The sequence below is a fragment of the Podarcis raffonei genome, chromosome 1 (assembly GCF_027172205.1).
Source record: "Podarcis raffonei isolate rPodRaf1 chromosome 1, rPodRaf1.pri, whole genome shotgun sequence".
Lineage (NCBI taxonomy): Eukaryota > Metazoa > Chordata > Lepidosauria > Squamata > Lacertidae > Podarcis > Podarcis raffonei.
Genome location: NC_070602.1, coordinates 15146615 through 15161774, shown reverse-complemented (window position 1 = coordinate 15161774; position 15160 = coordinate 15146615). Strand labels below are relative to the sequence as shown.

At 45.2% G+C, this 15160-nt stretch overlaps 1 protein-coding gene across 7 annotated transcripts in view; it reads right to left on the bottom strand.

Annotated features, from left to right (window-relative positions):
- The window catches only part of CDC42BPB (CDC42 binding protein kinase beta), a 91672-nt gene extending 83222 nt beyond the window's left edge, over positions 1-8450 (bottom strand). For 3 of the 7 annotated variants that reach the window (XM_053367842.1, XM_053367922.1, XM_053368279.1), the window contains exon 1: positions 7646-8449. In XM_053367842.1, coding sequence (XP_053223817.1) covers positions 7646-7823 — 178 coding nt within the window. In that variant the 5' untranslated portion in view covers positions 7824-8449. Of the gene's footprint in view, positions 1-7645 lie in introns of all 7 variants that reach the window. The other 4 variants (XM_053367966.1, XM_053368046.1, XM_053368122.1 and 1 more) reach the window with 3 other exon arrangements.
- Between the last annotated feature and the right edge of the window lie 6710 nt (positions 8451-15160).

The following is a 15160-nucleotide window of genomic DNA, read 5'->3' as shown; positions in this document are numbered from 1 at the left end:
AACCTACCCAAATCTTAAAGATGGCCTGCTCTCTATCCCATGAACTGGACAAAACTGAGGACAGGACCTTCTCAGTGATGGCACCACAACTCTTCCTGGAGAACTCTTATAGGGCTCCTCTCTTCCCAGTTTTAGGTGGGCTGTGAAAGCTTCTTTATTTAAACAGACATTTGATGTGCAAGTTTTCTATTTTTACCTGTTCCAAGTGCTTTATAAGTTAGCTTTGTTTCTGTTCATACCATTTTTAAATTGGTTGTGTTTTATAATAATATTCCTAGAAACAATAGATTATTTTGGTTTGCCATTTCTGAGTACATTTTATGTAGGAAAGCAAGCCAAAATGGGCTCAAATTGCTACCTTTTTAAAAAAAACTACTATTAACATAAGCCTCCAGACCATAATTTGAAACTATGGCATGAAATGAGCTTGCAAGCTATGGTTTGACGGTTAGCACTAACCATAATCTCATTTGGACATCACAACAAGCCTCAGTTAGAGGAAATGAAGGAGAAAAATCTGAGCTTCACAAAAAGTGAAGCGGAACTATGGCTTACAGTGAACATGCAAGCTCAAAGACAGGAGATCATGTTTACTTTGCTCCTCTTCCAGTCCTGCTGCTGCTTCTGTTGCTATCTCCTGTTGCACTGCTGTGTGTTCAGCTATGATTTGGCTTAGCAGTTCATCCAAACACAGGCTTATGGTCTGTCTCACTCCAGACAAGCTATCAGCTGCAAACAAGCTTTGTTCTTAGGTTTACAGTTCATGGTTTGTCCAGAGAAAGTCCAACTATAAGCCTGGGAGTAGACAAAATTCTAAGCCACAAACCATGACTTGAATCACAGCAAAAGGAAGATTGGGAGAGAAGCACAGCAGCCATGCTCTCCTCACACTGAACCCTCATACTATGCCATGGTCTTGTTTAGCACTGTGTGCAAATGAACTGTATTGTGAGAGGGAAGGAGGAAAACGATGGAGCCGGAAGGCACATAGGGTACTCCCAATCTTCCAAATCATGGTTTGGACAATCAGAATGCAGCATCTAAACAGGCCAATGTATATGACACCTATAAAACCCCAATATACTTTGTCTTTTCTTGCTTTCTGTGGGTCAGAGTTTCAAACAAGAAATCTTCAAGTACTAAACAGATATGTTGCTGTTGATTTCCAAATTCTCCTAAATGGCTTAAATAGCAGTTGAAATTTCTGTGCTGGACAGATGTTAAATAATGATGCCACACTCAGCTGTATCCTTCAAATAATGGAAGTGCAGATAACCCATCTCATCAAAATATTTTCTGTCCTTCTGCCATCCCCATTGATGTGTATGCCATTCCACCCCACCTCAGCTTCCATGCTCCAATACACTCAGATGGGAAAATGAAACATTTTCATGCCTTTGAGTCAACGCTTGCAGAGTAAGAACAACGTAGAATCAAACTGTGCTTAGGCACTGTCCTTCCCCAAAGCACTTCATGCTCCATATTTTAACTTACACAGAAGAGCTCCGAGTTCTGTGTGTGCATGCAGAGGCTACTCAAATCTTCAACATGAAAATAATACACCCTCAAATCGTGTAATACTTTATAAAACCAAGCATCAGTTTACTCATCTTTTTTTGAGTGCTACCACCTGTTCCAATATGCACTGGCTAGGAACCCAAGCTAAAGGTAAAGGTACCCCTGCCCGTACGGGCCAGTCTTGCCAGACTCTAGGGTTGTGCGCTCATCTCACTCTATAGGCCGGGAGCCAGTGCTGTCCGCAGACACTTCCGGGTCACGTGGCCAGCGTGACGAAGCTGCTCCGGCGAACCGGCACCAGAGCAGCACACGGAACGCCGTTTACCTTCCCGCTGGTAAGCGGTCCCTATTTATCTACTTGCACCCGGAGGTGCTTTCGAACTGCTAGGTTGGCAGGCGCTGGGACTGAACGACGGGAGCACACCCCGCCGCGGGGATTCGAACCGCCGACCATGCGATCGGCAAGTCCTAGGCGCTGAGGTTTTACCCACAGCGCCTTTCTGCAAAAGGAAAGGTGCCTTCCATTCACATAAGGGACTCCAACACAGAAAAGGCTCCAGCTGGCAGAAGGGGAGGGAATAATTTTTGCCAGTTTCCTTTTTTCCCTTGCAGCCACCTCCCACACTATTCCAGAGGCCCCTGTCCCAATCTCCCAGAGCAGATTTTCATGAAACTACAAAAGCAATTCTAACCTCAACTAACAAATTCAGAGCAACAATTGATATCTACATTCTGCTTCTCTGAACTAATAAAAATAGCTGTTGCTAGTCATACACCTGAACATACGAAGTTGTCCAGTATTGAATCAGACCATTCATTTAGTCCAATACTGACTAGTCCAACTGCCAGCAGCTCTCCAAGGTCTGAGGCAAGAATAATTCCCAATCCTGATAACCCTTCAGTTGTAGCATACCAAGGACTGGAACTGAAATCTTCTAAATGCAAAGTATGTAACTCTTCCACTAAGCTATAGCGCTTCACTATTTGAAGTATCTTGGTCGCTGGCATCAACCATCTGAATTAATGTTCAACTATTTGCTAACTCTGCTAGAGTGAAACTAAAACTATATGTACCATTTAATAGGTGAAGTAATAGGTTATCAATAAGGTATTTCTTCTAAAAAGACCGAAGAGCTTTGCTAAGGGTTTGCGGCCTGTCACTAATAGTTGCATAGCAGAGTGTTGACAAATTTCAGGATGTTCAACAACTAGGAATTTCCTTGTTGTTTCCTTATAAGCACTAGTAGCCTAATGGGAGATGGCAAGTCACAGAAATAACTTGGGCCTTTAACAGAAATTTCTGTTTAGGTATTAGGAAAATGGTTTGAAATGTACTTTTTTGTAATGGGCTTTAAACACATCCAGTTATCCTGTATAGCACCAGATGGTGGTTCACACATGCATTTCAATTACTTAAAAAAAACTACTTTCACTTTGTTTAGCTATAGTCTGCTAAACAAGGCAAATGTGGGTAGAAATGGGTGCTAAGGGTCACAATATGGGTCACTGCCCACATCAGAATTGAATCAGGATGTTGCACCGATGCAAGAGTTCAGGACAGTGTTAATTAACTACACACTAGAACATGATTTTTGTGTGTGGAAAAGCAGCATACAAATAAAATGAATGAATACCTCCAATTCTTTCAATAACTGCAGTCTTTCTAAATGCTTCACAAGGAACTTTACAGCGCAGATAGTCTATAAAAAAGGGAACTCCATGGTTCCTGCAGCAAGCAAGATGGAGTCATGGGTGGTCCTAGGCAGCCCTTATGCTTCTGTTCAGAGATTACTGCAGAAATAGCAGGAGGCAAGTAGAAGCTTTGTTATGCTGCTAGATCTGCCCCAGACTGCTGCAGGTTAGAAGACAAAGAACTCTCCTCTCTTTGCCGACACGATCAAACAAACAAAAAATTAAGATGTACTGACAGAATAGTATTCTTGGTTTAATGGGCTATTTAACCAGCCTTGTATTTAAACAGTAGCCTGGTAGTCACAAGTAACTAGAAATTCCATACAGACAAGTGAGTGGACTGGCAAAGGAGGGCTCAGTTTCCATGCTAGTTATGGGGAAAGCCCATCCCTGAGCCCACTCCCTCCTTGACCAACCTGTTTTGTAGAACACTTTAAAAAGAGCTGCCTGCTAAGAGGGCAGCATCCTGCATTTCCATGCTGATAATGGAAAGAGGGTTTCCCCTACTCTCCAGCCAGCAGGGAAACACAGGCTGCTGGCCTCTTATCAGGCTAGGAATTTTTGTGTGCTTCTTTACAAAACAGCATTGGATTTCAGTAAAGAGTGTAATCAGTTGACAATATTTCACCAGTTGACTGAAGGGAGTGCCAAACCTAAACACAGCAGAATGCAAGTATTATTAATTTTCACACTCATATATACTTTTTGTGGCCAAAAACAGGATGTGTGTAGGGCAAGATGGGAGTTTAATCAGTGTAATTCATTTTTTTGATTAACCTATGTCACTATCCCAGAGCCTTTAGGATGTAACAAGTCATATATAAAATAAAAGCAGTTAGCTAATTTTTCTTTCACTAAGTTACTTCTTTTTGAACTGTAGTAACTGCTTTTAAAATAGTAGCTGTAAATCTTTTCTACTTTTTTAAAACATTCATCAGTCATACAATGATGACATGGAAGCTACTGCACTGGTATGGGAATATAAGGGTGTTCACTTCCAAAAATATGCGGGTCGATTTCCTCTGTCAACCAGTACACAAAAATGACCTGCACATGCAAGAACACTTTTCCCTTCATGAAACTATATTACAGCAATTTATCCACATCAACTGGTTTACATAAATACAGAGAACTCATGATGGAGGTGCACCATATTTCTGCCACAAAAGAAGCAATCAATGTGGTGGGCTTCCAAAGCAGATGCTGGACAGTGTTTAATTATTCAGTTGGCAATTATTGACGCCAATACAGATGACTCCAGGAAGTGAATCCTCTTAGTTGGTTAATGTATAACAAAGAGCAATGGTCCCTACAGAAATTGAGAGCCAGCTGTTCACATTTTAGAGCACTAGGATTGAGTAAGAAATACTTCTCCAAAATTACAAAAAGCTCTTTCTAGGGAAGTTCTGACACTTTTTAAAAGAAGTCTTCCAACAAAAACCAAGCAAAACAACAACAACCATTTGGGAGAAAAGGAATCGTTTTTGAAAGAAGCGAAATGGAGCATTAATACTCTTAAATGTTGGTTCTCCACCTGACAACTTTTTACTGAATGGAAGTTAGTTGTCCTTAGCAATAAATCTTGGTCAAAAACAAATTCTGAAACCATTGCCAGTTTCCTTTGGACCTATCTAGAAGCAGACAAAGTACTTTCAGAATCAAGAAAATGTAACGTTCAGCATTTAAAAACAGTATGCTGATTTATATTTCTATTATTATTGTTACAAAGTAACTTGAAAAAATAAATTCTCGGTCCTTTTTTCCTGCTTCAGTCTGTTTAATTGCTGAACACTTTTCACTGTCAGCATGCTTAAAACTATGATCACAAAACACAATTATTGTGTATTCTGTATAAAATTTAAAAAATTAAAGTTAGCAAAAAATATCATGAGGATTGTGCAAAACTGACTAAGTGCATTGAACATTTACTCACAAACATAACCCTAACAAATCTGACAGAATAGGATATGAAATACTGTTGAAACAGTGGAACTTGAGTGCCTGCTTCTCCTTTCCTCTCCCTCCACCCATTCCAGGTAGAACAGGCTAAGAAAGGTCATGGGATTAACTTGGCATTTCAGGCTAAGCTAAGCCTGGCACCAAGCCGAGGATATTTCACTGCTGTGTTTTCTACGTACATTTTTATTTATCTTCATTTTTTAATTCCTTTTGGTGCAAAACACTTTAACCAGTGTTAAATAACACACAGTATCAGCGCAACAAGAGTGTCAAAACACAGAAGAGCTCATCTGAAACCATGTATAAACAAAAGCTTTTTTTCTCTCCACAACATCTATACGTTTTTCTCAGCAGCACCTCAGCTGTAGGTGCTGTACTTCTGAACTGGCGTCCCCCTCAGTACCGTATCCTGGAATTTCCCAAGAAGGGGGTTTATGAATTTCATCTCCCCCCCTCCTGTCTAATCCTTGCTGATAGGCAGGCTCATTATTGCTTCCAGGCAGGTCAGCTGACAAAAGAAATCACTTGGTCAGTTGCCACATGACCACCATAATTCGTGGAATCTCTTCCCACTTGGAGAATTTGTGACGTGTAGCCTCCAGATCAACTTGCAGCCCAAAACTGCAGACAACCTGACTACACACAGTTAGGCCCACATCGTTTCAAAACTCATAAGTAAACCAATTACTTGGTAATGCAACAACTATGAAATCCAGTCCATCGAGTTGTGCTCCAAAAAGTTTGATCTCAACCTTTAAGTCACTTGCCTTCAACTGATAGGTAGGGACCCACTATTAGACTGTGATGTGATTTAAGGTGGACTGCAACAGGAACACTTCCACCATGCACATATGACAAGTATGGTAAGAAAATGCACAGTTTGACTGAAAGGTGGGTCCCACATCTGGAAAAGTTGAAAACTACTGCTGTATATCAAGAGGTCCATTAGCTACAATAGCTTAACTCCCAATCCAGAATGCTGGCAAATGCTATCCTCCTGCTCCCCAATTTGGAAAAGCATCTCTTACTGTAACCAACAGTCAAGAGGGCTTTTTCTCCCCAAATTGGGGAAGGGGAGATAATCATTCATCTAGATTACCAATATGAAGGCTAATCCTGAATTTACTCTCCCAATATGCCATCCAACTCCCTCACTCTACCACTTTATCAGCCAGTAGGTGAAAATCTTCTTCTTACAACCATATATATATATTTCTGCCTGTATTTCTGTACTCCTACAGAACAGTAGTACTTCCTTGCTGGGAGCTGCTTCTGCTAGGTAACAGCATCAATTATTTCCAATACAATATTTATCCAAACTGCCACCAGCATGCAGCATTTTCACAAACCACATAACATATTCTCCTCAACCATGATCGTGGCCAGTCCTTGCTTCTACCTGGATCACGAATTATTGTTCCACATCTCGAAAAATTCTGCTATACAAATCCAGCCCTCCACACCCCAGCAAAGCTCCTGTTCCTGATCTTGCATATGCTTCATTATCTTTCTTCCATATCCTTGCTACTTCTATTCATGAGTCAATGCTTTTCCTACCCCACCCAACTTCCTCACCCCATCACCAGCCAATTCATAGGCTGACAAAACCCATTGCCAGACAGCTCACTGACTGATCCCTCTTATTTCAAGGCTCGCTCTAACCTATGTTTGTGCTACTCATCATCTTCTTAATAATATTGTATCCCATTTCCCACTGCAAGTATCCCCACACATACTCCAAATCTGGATACCACCTCAGCTTTCGCTTCCTTTATGTACACCATGCTTTATAATTCGATGTGTCCTCTGCTTGCCAAGCGCCACTAAACACTCATTCCCTCACCCTCATTGTTGTCACCATTCCCAGAGTCTCCTAATGGAACAATCATCAACAGGCTATGATGCCGCCCTCCACACCAATACCTGTGTCTGGGGCTAGGCTAGGCCCTGCTCAATCCCGGCCAACACTTCCTTCATGCAACCACCATGCAGGCCCTGTTGTTGCACCATGCCCATTGTCCCTTCACATCGCTGTCAGATCCCTCTCCCAACCCGCTCCCTAAGAAAAACCACCCCCGAGCACCCGGAAGCATTCTCCAACTCCCAACCCGGTGTGATCAAAACTCGCCTTTCCTTAAAAGTTTGCTCTCTTCCTTACCCTCCCCCCGCCCCGAAACTATCCCGTCCTCTCCAAACAGACCTGGGCCCAACCCTCAGCTGACAGGTCTGCACAAAGTCATCTGCGTGGGTCTGGGGCTACCTGCCCCTCCGTCGAAAACTCCCGTAAGCAAATGTGCGGCGGGCCACCCACCCCCCAAAAAACCCTTCGCTCCCCGCCGGAGATTTCCTCGTATTTCTTCTTCGATTCAGGGCCCGAGCCTCGCCGTGGCTCCTCGAGAGCAAGCCCTGGCGATCCCTCCCCAAGACAGCACCCCCACCCCCACCCCTCGCTTCCCCTCGCGTCCCCGGCTCTCACCCCACTCGAGGAAGTCGGAGACGAGCCTGTCCCTGCGGAGCGGCGAGTCCCGGCTGCACTCGGTGTAGAGGCCGACCAGGAGGTCCAGCAGCGCCTCGACGCTCAGGACGCTCTCGTTGCGCCGCGGCCCGTCCAGCAGCAGCTGCTCCAGCTTCTTCAGCCGCACCTTGGCCGACATGGTGGCGGCGGCCGCTGCTGAGCGGAGCGGCTGGCCGAGCCCACCAGGCGGGAAGGAGGGAGAGGCCGCGAGGCTGAGGGAGCGAGAGAGAAGCGAGGCAGGGAGGGAAAGACGAGAGAGAGGAGGGCGACCGAGGAAGAGGGAGGAAAGGAAAGAGGCGCCGCCTCAGGCTCTGGGCAGCGGCGGCGGCGGCAGCATCCGGCTGCTTCCTCCCTCAGCGCTCTCCGGCGAGAGACCCGGCGCCCCGGGCCCGGCTGAGGCGCTGGCGACGGCCGCTGCGCCTCCGCGCTACGCCCGCATTTCCACAGGCCTTCCTCGGCGGCGGCAGCTCCTCCGGGCTCGGCTCCAGGCCCGGCTGGTCCATGGGCCGGTCCCTCCCCCTTCGGACCCGCCCTCTCGCTTCGCCTGGCAACCGAGGAGGAGGAGGAGGAGGAGGCGGTGCGTGTGTGGATGTGTGGAGAAGAAGGCGGGCGGGGAGGGGGGGGTTGCTGTCGCCGCCACACAGGCCGCCGCCGCCGAACCGGTGGTCCCTTCCCAACGGTCTGAGGGAGCTGCCACTAACGCCGGCAGCCTCTCTCTCTCTCTCACACACACACACACACACACACATTCACACACCCCTCCCTGGCGCGCCCGTGCGCACGCGCGCCTGGGATCGCGATGCGTTGGCTGTGGCCATCCGGGCAACGGGAAAGGAGGGCGAGGGGCGTGGCCGGGCGGGGGGCGGGGCTGTGTCGTCCCGAGGAAGCTTCCCTCAGGTTGGCCGCTTGCGCAACCGTTGGAAGCCGTTGCCCGGGGAGAAGGGAGCCGCCGAGTCATAGCTGCTGATTATTATTATTATTATTATTATTATTATTATTATTATTATTATTATTATTTATTTATTTATTTATTTATTTATTATTTATTATTATTATTATTATTATTATTATTATTATTATTATTATTATTATTTCTTACCTGCCCTTCACTGCCAAGTCCCAGAGCGGGCTGCAACCATATAAAAATACAGTATTAAGTTTCGTTAAAAACAAGCTACGCCTCTGACATAAAATGCAGTATGAAAATGAGTCTGAAGGACCGTTCACATTTGTACGGCGCTTTCAAGGGTTTTAAGCGCTTCAAGGGCGTTATTTATCTGTTTTGTGAAATTCATACGCTGCTTGATTTGTTAAAAAAACAAACCATCGCACAACAGTTTACGGAAAGATAAAACATTAAAAATCAAGAGAAGTTTAGAGCCCTGCTTGGAAATACTAAGATTAAAATCTCGGTTTCCTAAGCATCTAGGTTGGCTTGTCTGAACAAGGATGTTTTTAGCAAGCGCTGAAAACAGTGCAGAGAAGGCACCTGCTTGGTATTGATAGGCAGGGTTATGCCGATTTGTATCAGGGGAAAGAGGCTGCTATTTTATGGAAACAATACAGTGGTTTAAGGTTGTTGTTTTTCACCTCTGTCCCACTCCCTGTGACTTGGAACAGCTGCATCAATGGTGGAAATTTTGACGGGGTGGGAGCAGCAGCCTCTCCCAGCACAGACAGATCACTTTCCCTCTGCTGAATATCTGTCTGTCACACAGTTGTGTGTGGTGACCTGTTTTCTTTTCTTTCCTCAACTTGGGGTGAACTCTGCCTTTGTAGGGTAGGATGGGATCTTGCAGTACGCTCAGAGACTCGGGCTGCAAACCTAGATCCACACAGGGAGATTAACATCAGAGCAAGCATGTGTAGAATTTTTCTACCTGGTTTAAATGTCATTCATATCCACACTGCACATTTAAAGGTAAAGGGACCCCTAACCATTAGGTCCAGTTGTGACCGACTCTAGGGTTGTGGCTCTCATCTCGCTTTATTGGCCAAGGGAGCCGTTGTATAGCTTCTGGGTCATGTGGCCAGCATGACTAAGCCGCTTCTAGTGCACCAGAGCAGCGCACGGAAATGCCGTTTACCTTCCCGCCGGAACGGTACCTACAGTGGTGCCTCGCAAGATGAAATTAATTCGTTCCGCGAGTTTTTTGTCTAGCGAATTTTTCGTCTTGCGAAGCACGAAATCCCATAGGAATGCATTGAAATTCAATTAATGCGTTCCTATGGTCAAAAAAAGTCCAAACAAAGCCAAATTTAGTACAACAAGAGTTTATTAAGTGCTCTTTAAAGTCACACATACTGTAAAGAGCATTTCAAAAATTGAAGGAACAATAAATTAAGTTTCTGAACATGACAGAAAAACATTTAAAAATCAACAAAGTGTACAGTACATTTTCTAAGACTCTGGGGGACAACTCGAAGAAGGTTCCTCTTCCACTCTTTGCTTCTTGCTGAAGAACCTGTCCATGGTCTGCTGCTTCATCCGCCTTTTCAGCACCTCCCTGAAAGGCGGTATCAAAAGTGTTCACAAGGTCATGTGCCACGTGCTTGTCAGGGTGGTGCCGCTGTGCAAAAGCCTGCACATCCTTCCACTTCAGGCAAATGTCCCTCAGTTCTTTGGAGGACAGCCGTTCCTCAGTTGCTTCCTCCTCTTCCAGTGAGGCCTGCTCCTGCGCAGCCTCTGCCTGCAGTTCGACCAGCTCCTGGGTGGTCAGCTCGTGGTCGTGCTCCTCCACCAGCTCGCTAATGTCCTCCTCTGTGACCTCCAGGCCCATGGTCCTCCCCAAGGCAACAATGTCCTGCACCACTGTTGACTCTGGTGCATCAGAGTCACTTGGTGCCACACAGTCCGGCCACAGGCTGCGCCAAGCGCAATTCAAATTTCTCTGGCTGATCCCGTCCCAGGCAGTGGTGATCATCTTCAAGCAGGTGACGATGTCGAAGTGGTCCTTCCAGAATTCCCGCAGGGTGATGGTGGTGCAATCAGTCACCTCGAAGCATCGCCTGAAAAGCTCCCCCAGCCCCTCCCCAACTGTTGCAAACCCCTCCCCAACTGTTCCCCCAGTCACCCAGCACACAGAAATTCAAATCCAGATTTTTTTAAAAAAAAAACAGCAGAGTGGCCCAATGGTCACAGAAAATCATAAAAATGCAGAAAAACACACACACAAGCTTCCAGATTCTTGCAAACCCCTCCCCAACTGTTCCCCCAGCCACCCACCACACAGAAATTCAAACCCATAATTTTTTTCGTCTTGCGAAGCAAGCCCATAGGGAAATTCGTCTTGCGAAGCAGCTCGAAAAACGGAAAACCCTTTCGTCTAGCGAGTTTTTCGTCTTGTGAGGCATTCGTCTTGCGGGGCACCACTGTATTTATCTACTTGCACTTTGACGTGCTTTCAAACTGCTAGGTTGGCAAGAGCAGGGACCGAGCAATGGGAGCTCACCCCATCGTGGGGATTCGAACCGCCGACCTTCTGATCGGCAAGTCCTAGGCTCTGTGGTATAACCCACAGCTCCACCCGTGTCCCACTGCACATTTAGAGCACTCTAAATACCACTGTAGCATCCATTGTTTCCCAAAAAGAATTCCAGGGGCAGGGGGACGTTTGTAGCTCTTGCGGGGGTATGGGGTCCTAAAAAGTCTTGAGAGTGAAATTCCTGCATTGCAAGGGGTTAGACTAGTTGACCCTCAGGGTCCCGAGTCCACAATTCTATGATTCTATGAAATACCCATAAGGACATAATAGCTCTTCTGCATCAGGCCAGTGGCCCAGCTAGTCCTATTCTCACAGTGGCAATCCAAAGCTCACAAGCACTACGTTGATCATTCATTGTGACTTTCCTTAGTGAAAAGAGTACGCCTTGAACTATTTGAGCATGCCCCCCCCCAATTCCCAGGGAATAAGGTATACAGCTACCTTGGATCCCGAATGCCTTGCGACTTGAACGTTTTGGCTCCCAAATGCTGCAAACCCGGAAGTGAGTGTTCCGGTTTGCGAACGTTCTTTGGAACCCGAATATTCAGTGGGGCTTCTGCAGCTTCCAATTGGCTGCAGGAGCTTCCAGCAGCCAATCGGAAGCTCTGCGTTGGTTTCTGAACATTTTGGAAGTCGAACAGACTTCTGTAACAGATTCCGTTCGACTTCTGAGGTACTGCTGTAGTTTGAATTTGAATATATGTATGTGGGGAAAAGATTGGTGCCAGAATTATCGTAATCTGGAATTCTCCACAGGAGCCCAGTGCTTCCTGGGACCCAGATTAAGGTTACATAGGAAAAGCAGGAGCAAATCTATTTTCTGCATTCCCTATTGTTGCTATAATGGCCAAAGTAGAATACGGATTGTCCCTGTAGCAGATTCTCTGAGCTCTAGAGCAGCTGTGGGGAACCTTGAGCCCTCCAGATGTTGCCAGAACCCCCATCATTCCTAGCCATTGGCCTGGTTGATGAGAGCTGCAGTTCAGTAACATCTGGAAGGCCAAAACTTCTCTGCTCCTGCTGTGAACACAGTTTAACGAAGGCAAAAGGCCATAACAAATAATAAATATTTAAATACAGTTTTTAAATGTGACTATCAACTCTAGATTTACAAAGCTAGAGCAACAGTTCTTCTTTCGCCCATCACCAGCGCAACCCACTTCTGTGGTTCCAACAAAATAATACCGGTAAATGGCATATTTGTCCTTTGCTACTTGAAAGTAATATAGTATCTGTGTTGCACATAAAATATTTATTTCACTTACTATAAGATCAATAAATCACTGTCTTGGAGCTACATATAGGCTGCATGCTAAAATGTAATGCAGAGGTTAGTGGACTACCAGCTCCCATCATGTCCCTTGGACATACTGACTGGGGCTGATGAGAGTTGAGAGTACACCAACATCTGGAGGACCACAAGTTCCCAGTTGTGACCATACACCCTCTCTATTATTACTGGTGCAGCACAGACACATAATCTGGCCCCTAAGTGTTTTTACTGTATTGGGGTTTCCATCCCATACAATCTGCACAATTTAAAATGATACCCAGTTTTCTCGAAGCTACCAGCATGAGTTTGACCAAACTGCGGGAGGCAGTGGAAGACAGGAGTGCCTGGCGTGCTCTGGTCCAGGGGGTCACGAAGAGTTGGACACGACTAAATGACTAAACAACAACAACCCAGTTTTTTAGGTAGGGCATGCCTCTACAGTGTTACACACCAAGCCAAATACAGGGTAGCCCAATAATATTATTTTGCTTTTGCAACTAGCCTGGGACTGATGAAAATAAAGAGATTCTCTGCAGCCTGCATTCAACCTGGTGGGTCACAAGTTGTATTGGCCTGGGGTAGGTGTTGTCTGTCTTGAGGGACGTGCTAAAAATAAAAGTGACTTGACTAGAAGGAAAGAAAACATGCCCTAACAGTTCCTTTTTCCTGCCTGATGTCTCGGTGGAAAAATACAGACCTCTCTTCCTCACTCCAGTCCTATGAAATTATGTTCAGTTCTTGCTTTTGTTGAACCAGTGAAAATGAAGAGACTCCTACAGTGTTTTTCCTGAAATGGCCCTTAATATGAAACATTTATGTGAAGTAAAAGTGGAGGGGATATTCTAAGCCAAGATGCTTGCCCAGGTTTCTTGGCATTGTTCCAAGAAATGGAGTAGATAGCACAAGAGGAATATCCTGTGTTAGATTTTGATGGCAACAGGAAATGGCCGTGTCACTGCTTCAGGAAAATCCACCCAGAGATCAGGGGTTTTGGACCAACAAATGTGAAGTAACCAATAAGGAGATAGAAGAGTACCGATTCTCAAAATGTTAGGATAGCTCATGCTGTGGTGAATTCAAGACAATCATTCCTGGAACTCAGGAATAATGTTGGTTCCAGGATTGGAGGGCAGTCTTTGGCACTCTCAGGGAGCCCTGTTAATCTGAAAGAGGGTGTGCAAACCAATAATTCTCTCTTAGGTCTGAGCTTGGGTTCTTTGTGCAGAATAGGAACAGGAGCATTATTAAGGGGGCCTTGGCAAATGCCCACACTTGTCATTCTCTGGAGCGACTCCTGAATAAAACCTGCCAGGGGGAGACGCTGGGCCACGTCAAGTGGTTTGATGAGTCAATTAAAAAACCTTTCAGCCAGCAGAAAGGTGATTCAAGGCAGCAGCAGCAGACCTCTTTAAGAATTGATGTTTGTTTTTATTTATTCATTCACTTGTGATCCCCCAATAACAGTGTTCTCTGAATGGACTACAACAGTAGAACACTAAAACACAGTAACCACCAGCAATCAATTTGAAAATCAATGAAATGATACAAAAACAGGGTGTGTGATATGAATAAAAAAATTTAAAAAACCAATGAAAAGAATAATAAAAGGATCAGTTGTAGCAAATTAAGATGCACCGCATCACTAAAATCTGGGAGAGTAAAAATACACAGATATCAGAAGTGTGGCCTGATGCCAGAAAGAGAATGAGGAAGGTGCCAGATGAGTCTCTGCATAACTTGGGTGCCCCAGCTCAAAAGGCATCTCAGTGGGGACACCCAGAGAAGGACTCCTAAAGATGATTTCAGGGTCCAGGTAGATCCATGTGGAAGGCAGTGATCCTTCAGGTAATCTAGTCCCAAGCTGTCAATACAAGACTTTCAAAAACTATGGTTGACTGGCATTGCCTTAAAAGAGGCATTCTTAGAGTGGCTGTGACTCCCTATTCTGCAAAAGAAAGCCCTCGTTTGAAGTCATACTCTATTTGGAGAGCTGTCCTTTCCAAGGAGATGACAGGGAGAGCAGGAAGAATTTTGAATTGCCCCCCCCAACAGCGGGCAACTGGGCAGCAGCCTGAGCAGGCATACAGATCTACTGTACTCCCTAACCCTTGGAACATGTCGATGCAGCCCCTTGCACATACTCATTCTACACAGTAGGTTAAGTGAAGGGCTTTAAATCATTCATTCGTTCATTCATTCATTCATTGAAAGCATTTTGACGAGAAGAGCTCTCCTGAGCGCCTTACAGATCAATAAAAAGCAAGAGAGTCCCTGCCCTTAGCCTGACAATCTAAAAGAAGGAAAAGTGAAAGCGAGCTCAAGCACCCAGATCTCCCAAGTTGGGGTGGAAACAGGAGGTAGGGAACAACTGAGAGGGCTAAAAGAAGCTAGTTTCTCAACAGAGCTTACCTTCTCTTCCTCTGCTCAGCAGCCTGATGGAATGGCTTTGAATGTGGGAGTGACAAAGTTTCACTAACACAATGGGGGTACACCTCTGAATAAGGAGATGGTCAGTTCCTCACAGAGAGACTGTACCATCCCAAGTTTTCCTTCGAGGTGCATTTCACTCAAATCCCACTTCAAGACCCATCTTCTCCATGAAGCTTTTGGCACACCCAGTTCTCATGCCGCACTGTAACGAAACCTAAGTGGGCATAAATAATAATAATAATAATAATAATAATAATAATAATAATAATAATAATTTATTTATACCCT